Source organism: Protopterus annectens, chromosome 8.part0, assembly GCF_019279795.1.
Source record: "Protopterus annectens isolate FY-2018-M chromosome 8.part0, PAN1.0, whole genome shotgun sequence".
Classification (NCBI taxonomy): Eukaryota; Metazoa; Chordata; order Ceratodontiformes; family Protopteridae; genus Protopterus; species Protopterus annectens.
In genome coordinates this window covers 1,827,572,797-1,827,584,806 of record NC_056741.1, presented here as the reverse complement: position 1 = coordinate 1,827,584,806, position 12,010 = coordinate 1,827,572,797, and the positions used below count along the sequence as shown (strand labels likewise).

Below are 12,010 nucleotides of genomic sequence, written 5' to 3'. Positions count from 1 at the left end.
TCAAAAACCTAAAACTTTTTATGGGGGAGCCTGTTTTAACTCGCAACAAACGCACAAAATTCTGTACACACTTCCAAAAAGGGAAGTCTACTCCTACAGATAGAATCAGTTTCTTCACATTAGTGGCTGGACTCTGAGGTATTACCTATTTTAAATTTAATGTTAACATTTAGTGTTCCCCATTTACCCATATGTATTCTTATCGTATCTCAGTTTCACTCCCAAAATGTGAAAATTAGCTTGCATGCTTTCAGTAAACATTAGCCTTTAACCTTACGAAAATGTGCACTGGATATTCTTATAAAAATGCTGAACTGTTATATTTAACTCATTCATGTGTGCCTTTTTGTATATTTCAAGTTAAAAACCCATAGCTCCTTAGGATTTGTTAACAGAATGACACTATGGTGTCCTGCAGTAGAAAAATTGATCACAGTTAGCTGCTTATTCATATTTTCATAGGTGTGAGACTTGCATGCTGTTGAGGAGTAGTGTGTGAAATGCCATTGTGAGAGGCAAAATCCATTAACAGTATTCATTTATATCACACTGCACTATATGTATTGCTAATTATTAACCTCTCACCACTCTCCTTTTATCATACCACACCCTACTCCCTTCTTTCATCTCCACCCAGTGAATTTATTTTTCTACCTACAAACAATCTATATTTATTCATACAATGTATAAACAACCCATCCCATCTTATGTCCCACTCTTATTCACACTCTCACTACTACCTCCTTTAATCCTCACCCATCTTTTCACCTCCTTTGAAAACCCACTAGGCCCATACCTAAACTACCCCAAGAAAGAAACCAACTCTCCTCTCCTTTTTATTCATGCTAATGTAACATCCTCATCTAACTACATACTTCCTAAATACCATAGAACACTACACATAAAATGCAACAATCAGAACCCCAGGAAAGGCCTACCTCTATACAGCAGATTCCCCAACCCAAACTGTCTAAGTGTACTACTCTCTTTAAAGGATGGTGACATCCACCCTAACCCAGGCCAACCAACAACTCTTATCTCTCTCCTCAACCACAAAGAATCACCTACTCATGCCCTGTCTAAACCATTGAACTCCCTTTTAATTGCTCATCTTAATATACGTAGCATAAACAATAAAGTAACTCAACTCCAAGCTCTAACTGAAATCTACTCCTTTGATATTCTCTGCTTAACAGGAACTTGGTTAAAACCTGTAACCAAAGACAATGAAATCATCCCACCTGGATATAATATCCTGAGACTAGACCAAGTATCCAAGAAAGGTGGTGGGGTTGCTATCCTATATAAATCTAGCTTACAATTAACCACTCACAAATGTAAACCACCTATAGACTCCAATGCAGAAATTCTTGTCTCCAAACTTCATATTAACAATTCCAAATCCATCTATATTATCTGCATATATCTGCCACCTGGTAACAACACTGCCACCATGGAAAACATACTTTGCTGGCTTTCCCAATACCTGCCCCAAGAAACCATAATCCTAGGCGACACAAACATTGTCTGGAGCTGCTACTGCTGCAGCCTCCCCACAAACCATATTAATCTATATGGGTATTCCCAAACCATTACCTCCTACACCAGAATAAATAAATCTAACAAGAAATCAAGCTTATTAGACTGGATTCTCATAAACCATCATCCTCACATTTATGATTCAGGAACCCTCCCTAATGATTTAAGTGACCACTTTCTTACCTATATCATCAGACATAAAATCAACTCTCCCATTCCAATATCTGTCAAAAACATCAGATCTAAAAAGTACTTTAACCCTGAACTATTCCAAATTGAACTAAGAGCTTGCAAATGGTCTCCCTTACAAAACCTCCCTTTAGATGAAGCCGTTAGTTACTTTAACTCCAACTTCCTTGCCATTCTCAACCACCATGCTCCAACCAGATTAATTAGAATTAAAACCAAATCTGCTCCATGGCTTTCAAAAGAAACCAAACATAAAATAAATCTTAGAAACAAACTTTGGGCAAAATGGAGGAAGACTAAAAACCCTATAGACCAACTAACATATAGACGGCTAAGAAATGAAACCAAGAAAGCTATAATATCTGATGAAAGAAACTATTACCTACAATCCCAACAAGCTAATCAAAACAACCCACAAACATTTTGGGCTAGCATTAACCAACTACTCCATCCCGGTCAATCCGCTACTCCAAATCCTCACAATACTGACCACAAAAATCTATTGAATACTGCTAATGCTTTCAATACCTTTTTTACTAATGCTATACAAACACTAGCTAGTCAACTATCACCTAATAACTTCACTCTACCTTCCTTTAAATCAACCTTACCCCCTACTTTTCATATTCAACCTGTCCCAACAACAAATATTCTAACCCTTCTACAGAAACTAAAACCATGCTTACCCTCAACAGACCAACTACCTGCTGAATTCCTACAACAATCAGCCAAAGCTATTGCTTATCCCATTTCTATTCTGATCAATAGAACTATTACCAAAAGTCATATCCCCAGTTTATGGAAAATATCCCATATTATCCCCCTCAATAAAGGTGGACACTCCACTGAACTCTCCAACTACCGCCCCATTGCCCTTCTCTCTCCTTTGGCAAAGATCATAGAGAAATGCATTCACAGACAATTACTTGACCATCTAACCCAAAATAATTTACTTTCCAACTGTCAACATGGATTCAGACCCTTCACATAGCACTAGTACTGCCCTTCTTTCCTTCACAGATTGTATCAACAAAAACCGCAATCTTAACAAGCTTTCTTCAGCACTATTTATTGACCTGTCTAAAGCTTTTGACATGGTAAATCACCAAATTCTCATCAAAATACTGAAATCCCTGTCACTAGATACATCTTCTATAAAGTGGTTCCAGTCCCACCTTGATAAAAGACAACAGGCCGTACTGTGGCACAAGTCTCCCTCCACTCACCTGCCTGTCAAACTTGGTGTCCCTCAAGGGTCCATCCTAGGACCTCTACTTTTTTCCATATTTATTAATTACCTTCACCTTGCCATCCCCAAGCCACATTCATACAATATGCAGATGACTCCACACTGATATGCTCAGCCACCTCCTCTTCTGAACTTCAATCTCTTACCCAACAAGTATTTAACACAGTTGAGCAGTGGTTCACACATATATGCCTTCTCCTAAACCCCAAAAAGACTAAACTCCTCCTCTTCTCTCCCACCAATAAGTCCTCTCCTCTTGATTTCTCAGATATCTCTACCAATAAAACTATTATATCCCCTGATCCAACCACCAAACTATTGGGTATCACCATTGACAACAATCTGAACTTTGATATCCATATTAACAATAATATAAAAACTGTCAACAAAAAACTTGGCTCTCTCTATAGGGTAAAATCCTTCCTCTTACCTTCAGCTAAAGCCACTATAGCACACACTCATCTAATCTCTTCACTTCTTTATGCCTCACCCATTTTTACTAATCTATCTAAAAATAATCTTAGCAAATTGGAAATGTCTTACAATAACATTGCCAGATTTGCTATAGGCAACCCATTTAGAACCCACCATTGCATTAATTTAAAGCAGCTGGGATGGCTTGAACTACAAAATCTGATTAAATTCCATCAACTATCTATAGCCCACAACACTTTACAAACCTTCCAAAACCCCTATTCTATCCACACTCATCACTCCCTATAAAAACCTGAAATCCGTAAGGTCTTCTCAGAGACGTCTAGTGCATACCACTAAACCAAACAACAAGGCTGACGACTCCCTCTTTTCTAATATTGTTGGAAAAGCCTGGAATCTCCTCCCCAGTGAACTCCCCTCACTTCCCTCACTATCATGCTTCAAAAACAAATTGAAAGTGTTCCTCAGAACACAGTGGTTATGCCCGTGTACTAAGCCTGACTAGTTATGTTTCTCTTAATACTTTGCTCTTCCTACCCCTTCTACTCATTAACTGTAATTCCTTCCTTATTAACCATAATACTATCTCCCTCTAGAACATCTTGATTGTACTAGCATGCTATGTTATGCCTGTATTCTGCACTGCTGAATTTACTGTGATAACCTGTAATATGCATTGTAAATATGATTTTTTTTGTTTAATGTTTCCATATTTGTTATCTTGTTAATTTCATTGTTCTGTCTTGGAGCTTATCTCCCCGGGCCTCTACTGAAAATGGACATGTATCCAGTTAGACTAACCCAGTCAACAAAAATAAAATAATAAATAAATAATTATGAAAGTAAACAGTATTTCTATATGTACTTCAAACCCAAGTGATTTACAAACTATAACATGGCATTAGGTGAAATCTTAGATGTTGAAGAAAACTGCCATTAATATTTGAATTGTAGGTTGCAAATCATGAGAGATATTCAGTGTTTATTATTATTACCAGTTATACAATTAAGCATGCATTTTCATATTTTTATAAGTATTTTAATAAACTTACACCAGAGAAGGAATTTCTTACTGTCATGTAAAAACTTATGTCTGGTTAGCAAGATTGTTCTAACATGTATATTTAGGTTGTAAAGTTTCCAAAATATGACCATTTGGTTGTAGACATTTAGAAAAAATATAATTTTTGGGTATGTATGCATTATAATTTAGTAATTATGGTAAGACTACAAATGCACTGACTGTTATCACTGTAAAGAATACCACTCAGTGATAGCATTGCTGTTTATACAGTTTGGTTAGTTTGTATTATTCACAAATATGTACATTTCCTTATCTTATGCTTTTTAAGTTGATATCTCAGAAAATGCTGTGTAATACAAGGATGTGTGTAGGCTGCTAGAGGTATGACATTTCACACCACATAGGTATTAATATATTAAAGGGATAAAGCTGATGAAGAAGCATCTCTTTAATAACTATTCACTTCCCACAGTTTCAGACTTCACTTGTTTTAATTGAATTATTTGCTTATATCCCTTCAAAAGTTAATTACATTGTACTTTACAGATTGCACTGAGAATGTGCTGTTTCACTGAAATGCTTTCTGGTATGCCTTTAAAAGTTAATTACATTGTATGTTGTATATTTCATTTAGAACACACTGTTCAGAACGTTTAGGTGTGTTACTGAACTTATAACATTTCTAGTCAGAATTTATTATAGGTTCATAGGTAGGTACTAGGCTATCGGCCCTGGGGCCTATATAAGCCTAGCCAAAAAGGTTCCCTGGCTTTCACCACCCAAGAAAATTAAATTAAACTAGTTGTCTTTATTTATGCATTATAATATCTTGTATGTGTTTTTGTTTTGATATTTTATGTACTTCTGGGCTGAGGCTGAAGTTGGTTAGTTGAGATCAGAGTTCTCCTCCACAAACAAAGTTGAATATATTGGATGAACCTGTATATATTGCTCGTCTTCAAGTGAAAGCAGGTGCTAGTGAAAAAAAAGTAACTTTGCAAAGGTTAGAATGAATTACTGTTCATGTTTTTCTTAATTTTCTTTTGTTTTTAAGTCTTTTTTCATAACAAGTGTCTGTAGTTTTAATTAAAAAGTGACATATGTTCAGTTTTACATCCCCCATGCAGCTCAAGGTCACATTATTATATTAACCTACTTCTTTCCAGCCTTTATCTTGTTGCATCATAAAGCTTGGCTACATGGCAACTAAGTAAAAGTACTTTCTTGCTTTAATATCACTGGCACATAGAGCAGTCAGTGATAAATCCCCCCCCACATCACATTTCTAGATTTGAAGTGTAGATACTGTGTATCCTAGCAAGAAATAAATCCTTTCAGTCTGTTTTCGGTAGTATTATCAGCTCAAAGGAATAGCTACTAAAAGCTGCTTCTATGTTTTCTAGCCCTTTGTTGTTTGACTTTCTATATTCCTCTAATACTTCTCTTATTTTAAACATGTATGAGTGGATTTGATTCATGTTTCGCTATAAATTACTGGAAACAATCTCCTGTAATAAAACTAAAACTTGAACTGCCACTTGTCGAACAAATGAATGTCTCTACCCACCCATAGCTTTTTCTTCTTTTATATTTCATTTTTGATTATTTTTTTCTCAAATTTTTTCTTTGCTGGCCTCTGGACAGTGTATTTACTTGCCATTACCTGACTTTTACTTAAGTAAACTTTTGCTATCTTTTTTTACAAATATTTAGTTTTCATATTGGGAGAGCTCTAATCAACCTGTTGCTTGATATGCAGCTGTCTTGGAAATCACTACCCCCACTCTACCTTAATGGGACATCCCAGGTTAGGATTGGATTACCTATAGCCCCCATTACCTCATAAACCCTGTTGGAGAGTTTTGCACCTTTCTTTTGTCCAAGCTCCCTAGATAATATCCCAATTCTCTGTTTTGTAGAGTGACCTTAGTAGGACAAGTTGTGAGCACCATTATGCTTTGTTCCATACTCTCTTTGGATAACAAAAAACACATAAGGTGAGAGCAGACAACCCTTTTTATCACAGAAATACACAGATATTCTAGGGAAGACCGCATCAACCTGGCCTTCAGGGGGGCAATGTGTACATATCCCTGAGTATCTGGGTATATGTTGGTCTTTGCCTGTAGCAGATCTCATATGCAATGCCTCCTACAGAGATCCAGTTTGAATGCCTGTTATGGTAAGTTATGAATGCAGTTTTACTTTTCTGTTTGTTGGCTTGCATCCATTTATTATGACCTCACCATCTTCTAGCTGAGAATTTGTAAACATTGTATTCAGGACAGCAGTTTGAAAAGCCCTAGCTAATATATAGTCAGGACAAAATAATTTATTGCCAAGATAAAAATCTGTATAGCTACTCAAGCTCAAGTTAGAGCAGTGAGCGAGTTGCCTTTAGCATCACTAGAAAGAGAAGACATTTTCTTCAAATCACTCGGCAATCACGTAATAAGGGTTAATACCTGTGGAAAGTTCATAAATATAGAAATGAGTTTGTATAGCCATTTACCAACAACACTTTGAGTTGCATCTGTCTTTACTCGGTTGAAATGTCTCTGAGAAGATGGTCTTCAGAGGTGACTGCTAGTATACCATATGGTGTTTGCTATAAGACTGTTTGCCACTGAAGATATTAATACCTGCACTATGACTTCATAGTCTGTCAGAGTATGAATTTAGAATGATGGGACTGACTCACAGACTCTGTTATTTGGTTGGTCATAGTAACCGATTGCTTACTGCCACTTGGTAAGTACTAAGGTAGCCATGCAGTTCTAAATGCTAGTGACAGAGATCATAATGGCATCTGCAAAATTTCATCAGTGTACTTTTAGTTGCACCCCTTTGCAGTCTTACTGAAAATAATGTAATTAAAAAAAGTAAACTGACTGGATGGATGCATTCCTTTGTTAGCATATCCACAACTATAATCGTAATTCTTGTTCTCACTTGATCTCAGCAGCCTATGAAGTTTGTCCTAGGAGAGGAAGGCCAATGTTGTGGAAAGCTTTCATCCTGGCACTGCATTTCAGTGGTGACCCACATGTGGGGCCTCAGAGGAAACTCTGGAGATTCAGAAGAGCTTTGGTAATAGTTCTAACATGAGAGGGCAACACTTCCACCTCTGCAAAAACACACCTAGAGGCTTCAGAATAGAGTTTGTTAGTACTTTGAGGGCCAATTACATGACAGCATAAATAGCTTCACAGCCCGTCCCTCCACTGATGGAACAGACACCTATGCTGAGTTATACACCAGTGCTTTATACAAGCACCTGTACAATTGTATTGACTCTGCCATACCTGAAAGAACCAAAACAAGATCTTCAAGCAAGGAAAAGCAAACCTGGTGCACAACTGCCATTATATAACACACAAAGCTTTCAGGTTCAACACCCTTTCTCAATGCTTCATGAAGCATTAAGAAAGGGTGTTGAACCTGAAAGCTTTGTGTGTTATATAAAGGTGTTTCTTTGCTCAACTGTGGTGTTTTTTCTATTAGACTTTGATTCAGCTGGTTTTCACTAGCACAACTGCCATTAACAGGCTGTACAACAGGAGAAAGAAATTGCTGCCTAAGAGTAGGAAGGAACAGACTTAAAACCGGAAACACTCCCTCCTCAACTTAAACAAATAAGACTCCTAGGGAAGTCCTCCAAAGCTAACTACAAATCCAAATTAGCCTCCCTAACTAAGGATAACCACAAGCCGTTCTTTAGTTACATCTGTAACCTCATAGGTAAGGCCCAGAATTGAGCTGAACTCGTAGTTAATGATACTACATATACAGAACCTGTATATATAGCAAACCTGCTGGCTGACAGGTTCAGTGAAAACCTCACTCCCATGTCCCCATCATATACACCCCAAAGCATCTCTAACATCTGTCCCCTACCTAGTATCTCTGAGGAGCAGGTCTTAAATGCCGTCACCAAGGCTAAAAACACGGCCTCTGTGGGACCAAACAATATCTTGGGCTGTGTTCTCCATGGGTTAAAACGGGAATTGCCATGACCATTGAGCACACTTTTCAATCACAGCATAAGGCTGACTTCGTCCCAGGGAATAGAAAACCGCTATGATCATCCCTTTGCACAAAGGGGATACATCCACTGACCCTGGGAACTATAGACCCATTAGCTTGACCAGCCTTATTTGCAAAGCCATGGAATGAATCATCATGGACCTTATTAACAAAGATGTAGGAAATCTCCAAACGCTTGTCCCCACTCAGTTTGGCTTTGTCAAGGGGAGATTATGCCTGTTAAACTTTGTGGACTTCTTCAAGACCGTCACCAAAGCCTAGATGAGGGCAAATCTGTACATACAGCCTATCTAGATTTAGACATGGCCTTTGACACAATCCCTCACTCAAGCATGATTGATGAATGCACCCAGCTGGGTATCAACCCATATATTGTCAGGTGGGTTCAAACTGGCTCACTGATGGAACTGATATGGTCAAAATAAGGGACTCCACCTCCTCCAGCAGACCTGCAATCAGTGGCATTCCACAGGGATCTGTTCTGGAACCCATGCTGTTTGGAATCTACTTCTCGAAGTGCAGGCTAAAACTAATGCACTGTGACTGACAAAGTTTGTTGACTAAAAACTGGGAGAGATCATTGAAGCCCCTAGTGATGTCAACATCCTGCAAGAAGGCCTTATGCAGACTGATGATTGGTGCCAAAGTCATGGTCTTAAACTCAATGAAAAAAATGCATTATCATCCCCTTCGGCAAGGATAATGTTCCTGCAAACTACCACATCAGTAGCCATATCCTAGCACGCAGTCAGTGGTGAGAGATTTAGGCAGACAGGATGACAGCAACCTTAACTTCGATCACCATGTCTCCACAGTGGTAAGGAGGACATTTTGTATTGCTCATATCATAAGTAAGGGCATTGCCACCAGAAAAAAAGAGGTTGTAACCCCCCAGTAATAGAGTATAATGCCTCCTTTGGTGCATTCCTTTCCAAACACCTGCAGCAATTGGAGACACCACAGAGGTTCCTCATGAAGAAAATTCAGGGTTTTCAAGATCTGTCTTGTGTGGACAGACTGAAATTATTGTCACTTTACTCTGTGTCATACGGACTGCTCATAGGTGACCTTTGCCTTTCATATAGAGCAATATCTGACCCAGCTTTAATGGAAATGCACATTCGCAAATCAAATGGCACATGGGTCACTCGCTAAAGGGACCTTAACCTGGTATGCGACATCAATTGAACTTGTTGGAGAGACAAATTTGTCTCTCAGAGATTGTCCCACCTTTGGAAGAAGCCTCCTATACATGTTAAGCAAAGCCCCTTGTTGGCCCTGTGTAAGCGTAATTTGGACTGTTGGATGGGTAAACGGAAATTCACCCCATTGGTTCCACCTGTGTCCCTCTTGGACAGGGGCAGTAGTTGTTGATTTTAGTTTCTGCTAGAACCAGACACCCTTGGGAGCACGGATTGAACTTTTGAACTTGGCTAGGCTTGTAAGGGCCCTGGGGCTGTTAGCCTAGTAAACTCCTATGACACTATGAACAGTAGTCCTACATACGTGGAAGTTCATCTGGGCTTCTGGGGAGACTAATAATGTGAATGAGCTAGCATCAGTTGAGTAAAAACATACCTGGGGAATTTTAAGAATATTTAAGAGTTGATAAGGCAAGGATATTCATTTCATCCAAACAGGACCTCACTTGGAAGCCACATAGAGGCTGATGTACTTTTTGGCAGGGTAACAACCCTTGTAATATATTTTGAGACTACAGAGAGTTTGCTTTTTGCATACAGTAAACTACTCATGATCTGAAAGTTTGCAGTGGACCAAATGCAAAAGTTTAACAAATGACTAATAGTACAATATGAGGTTATTTGAGCAGATGCCATGGGTGGATTTTGGCATAATTGCCACTTAAATGACAAGTACATACAAAAGATGTGTTTTTCTGTGTCCTTTCTACTGACTGATATGTATGTGGTTCAGGATTGTTTTGGCTGTTGATAGTAAGACTTTTGTTTTATTTTTCTAGGTGACACTGAACAACATTGAACTGTGCAGTGAAAACATTATAACCCTGAAGAAGAATTTGGAGGTATTGAGTAGCATTGTGGCAGTTCAGATACATTAAATTGGCTTTTGATGTATTGACTGTATTACTCCCTCATGGCTCACCAGTAATAGTTTTTTTAGACTTTTCACAAATAGTCAGTAGACCAATTTGTTTATCTTCACGTTCATATACCTGTTCTCTGTTGCCATCTTATTCTGAAGCTATGTCAGTCTTTATCAGTTATTTTATAGAGAACGCAGTGCAAAAGTACAAACATCCCAAGCCTCATCTCATGGAATTAAACTGCTCAGGACTTTAAAGTTGTGAGTTGCACAGTATCTGTATATTCCCCATGAGTAGTTTTGCAGTTTTAAATGTCAGTAAGGTTTACTGTAGATATGGCTATTGTAGGATTAACTTTCAAAGGCCGTAAATAACAAAGATTTGTTCAAGGTCACTCTGGAACCTGCTCTAGTTGTCTGCTACCCCTGCCTAAAGTGTTAAATATTTAAACACATTCCTCTTCTCTAGTACACAGTCTAGTGCTAGATCAGTAATATGATAAGGTTATGGTGTACATGTAAAAAAACACAGAGGTGTTAAACAGTTGTGTTGGTGATGACAAATCCAAAATAGATTTTCAGGTACTTTCAAGATGCCTGCACATTGAATAACAGCTTAATTTCAGATCTCCCAGTGTGAAAAAAGAAACTCAGAAGAGAGAGCTAGTAAACTTGCGTTTTTAGGTAAATTTCAGTAACTGGCTAATGAGTGTACTGCCTGGATGCCAGCAAAAAAAGTTGAGAACCCTGAGTCACAAAAGGTGAGGAAAAAACACTGACTTGGCAGAATTATGCAGCTGTTCAGCAAAAAGCAGTGCAAGCTCCAACTTTGGTGCAAGGCATGACTTCCAGTAACATAGAGGAAAAATAAGTAAAATGTACTCAGAGCTAATGTAAAATACATGACACACTGAAGGAATATAAAAACTCAAATAAAAGGCTGGAGAAATGGAATGAGCTTTAAAAGTACTTTCAGATGAGGTGATAAAACTGTAGAAAATCAGAGATTAAAATGAAGAAAAGGCTGGCTGAATGTGAGACTGCTCAAGAAGAAATGTTTCAAAAAATAACAGAATTAGAGGACACAGCACTTAGAGAAAGCCTGAGATTGTCTGCTGTACCAGAGAAGCTGGAACAAACAGACTATTAATTTTAAGAAAGCACAAATAAGCAACTGGACTGGTATTCCACAGTGGGAGTTGTTAATTTAAAGGTCACTTTGTGTGTATGCTCCAAACCTAGCCGTAAGAAGGTAACCTAGACAAAACTGTGGAAGAAGGACAAAGTATTGAAACTGGGAGACAGTAGAGTGTTTGTGGAAAATACGTACTGTACACCAAGCAGAAGAGGAGTAAACGTATTCCACTAATCAGGGAATGTTGAGAAGCAGACATGAGATTCAAGTTGCTGTACCCAACTATTTTCAGATTATTCTTTCCTGGAAGGACAAGATCATTTTCTGA

The 12,010-nt window shown here is 38.2% G+C and overlaps 1 protein-coding gene across 2 annotated transcripts in view; it reads left to right on the top strand.

Moving 5' to 3' along the window:
• COG4 (component of oligomeric golgi complex 4) overlaps nt 1-12,010 on the top strand; it is an 873,278-nt gene that overhangs the window by 664,094 nt on the left and 197,174 nt on the right. For both annotated transcript variants that reach the window (XM_044081315.1, XM_044081318.1), the window contains one exon: nt 10,465-10,527. In XM_044081315.1, the coding sequence (XP_043937250.1) occupies nt 10,465-10,527 (63 nt within the window). The remainder of the gene's footprint in view (nt 1-10,464; nt 10,528-12,010) is intronic.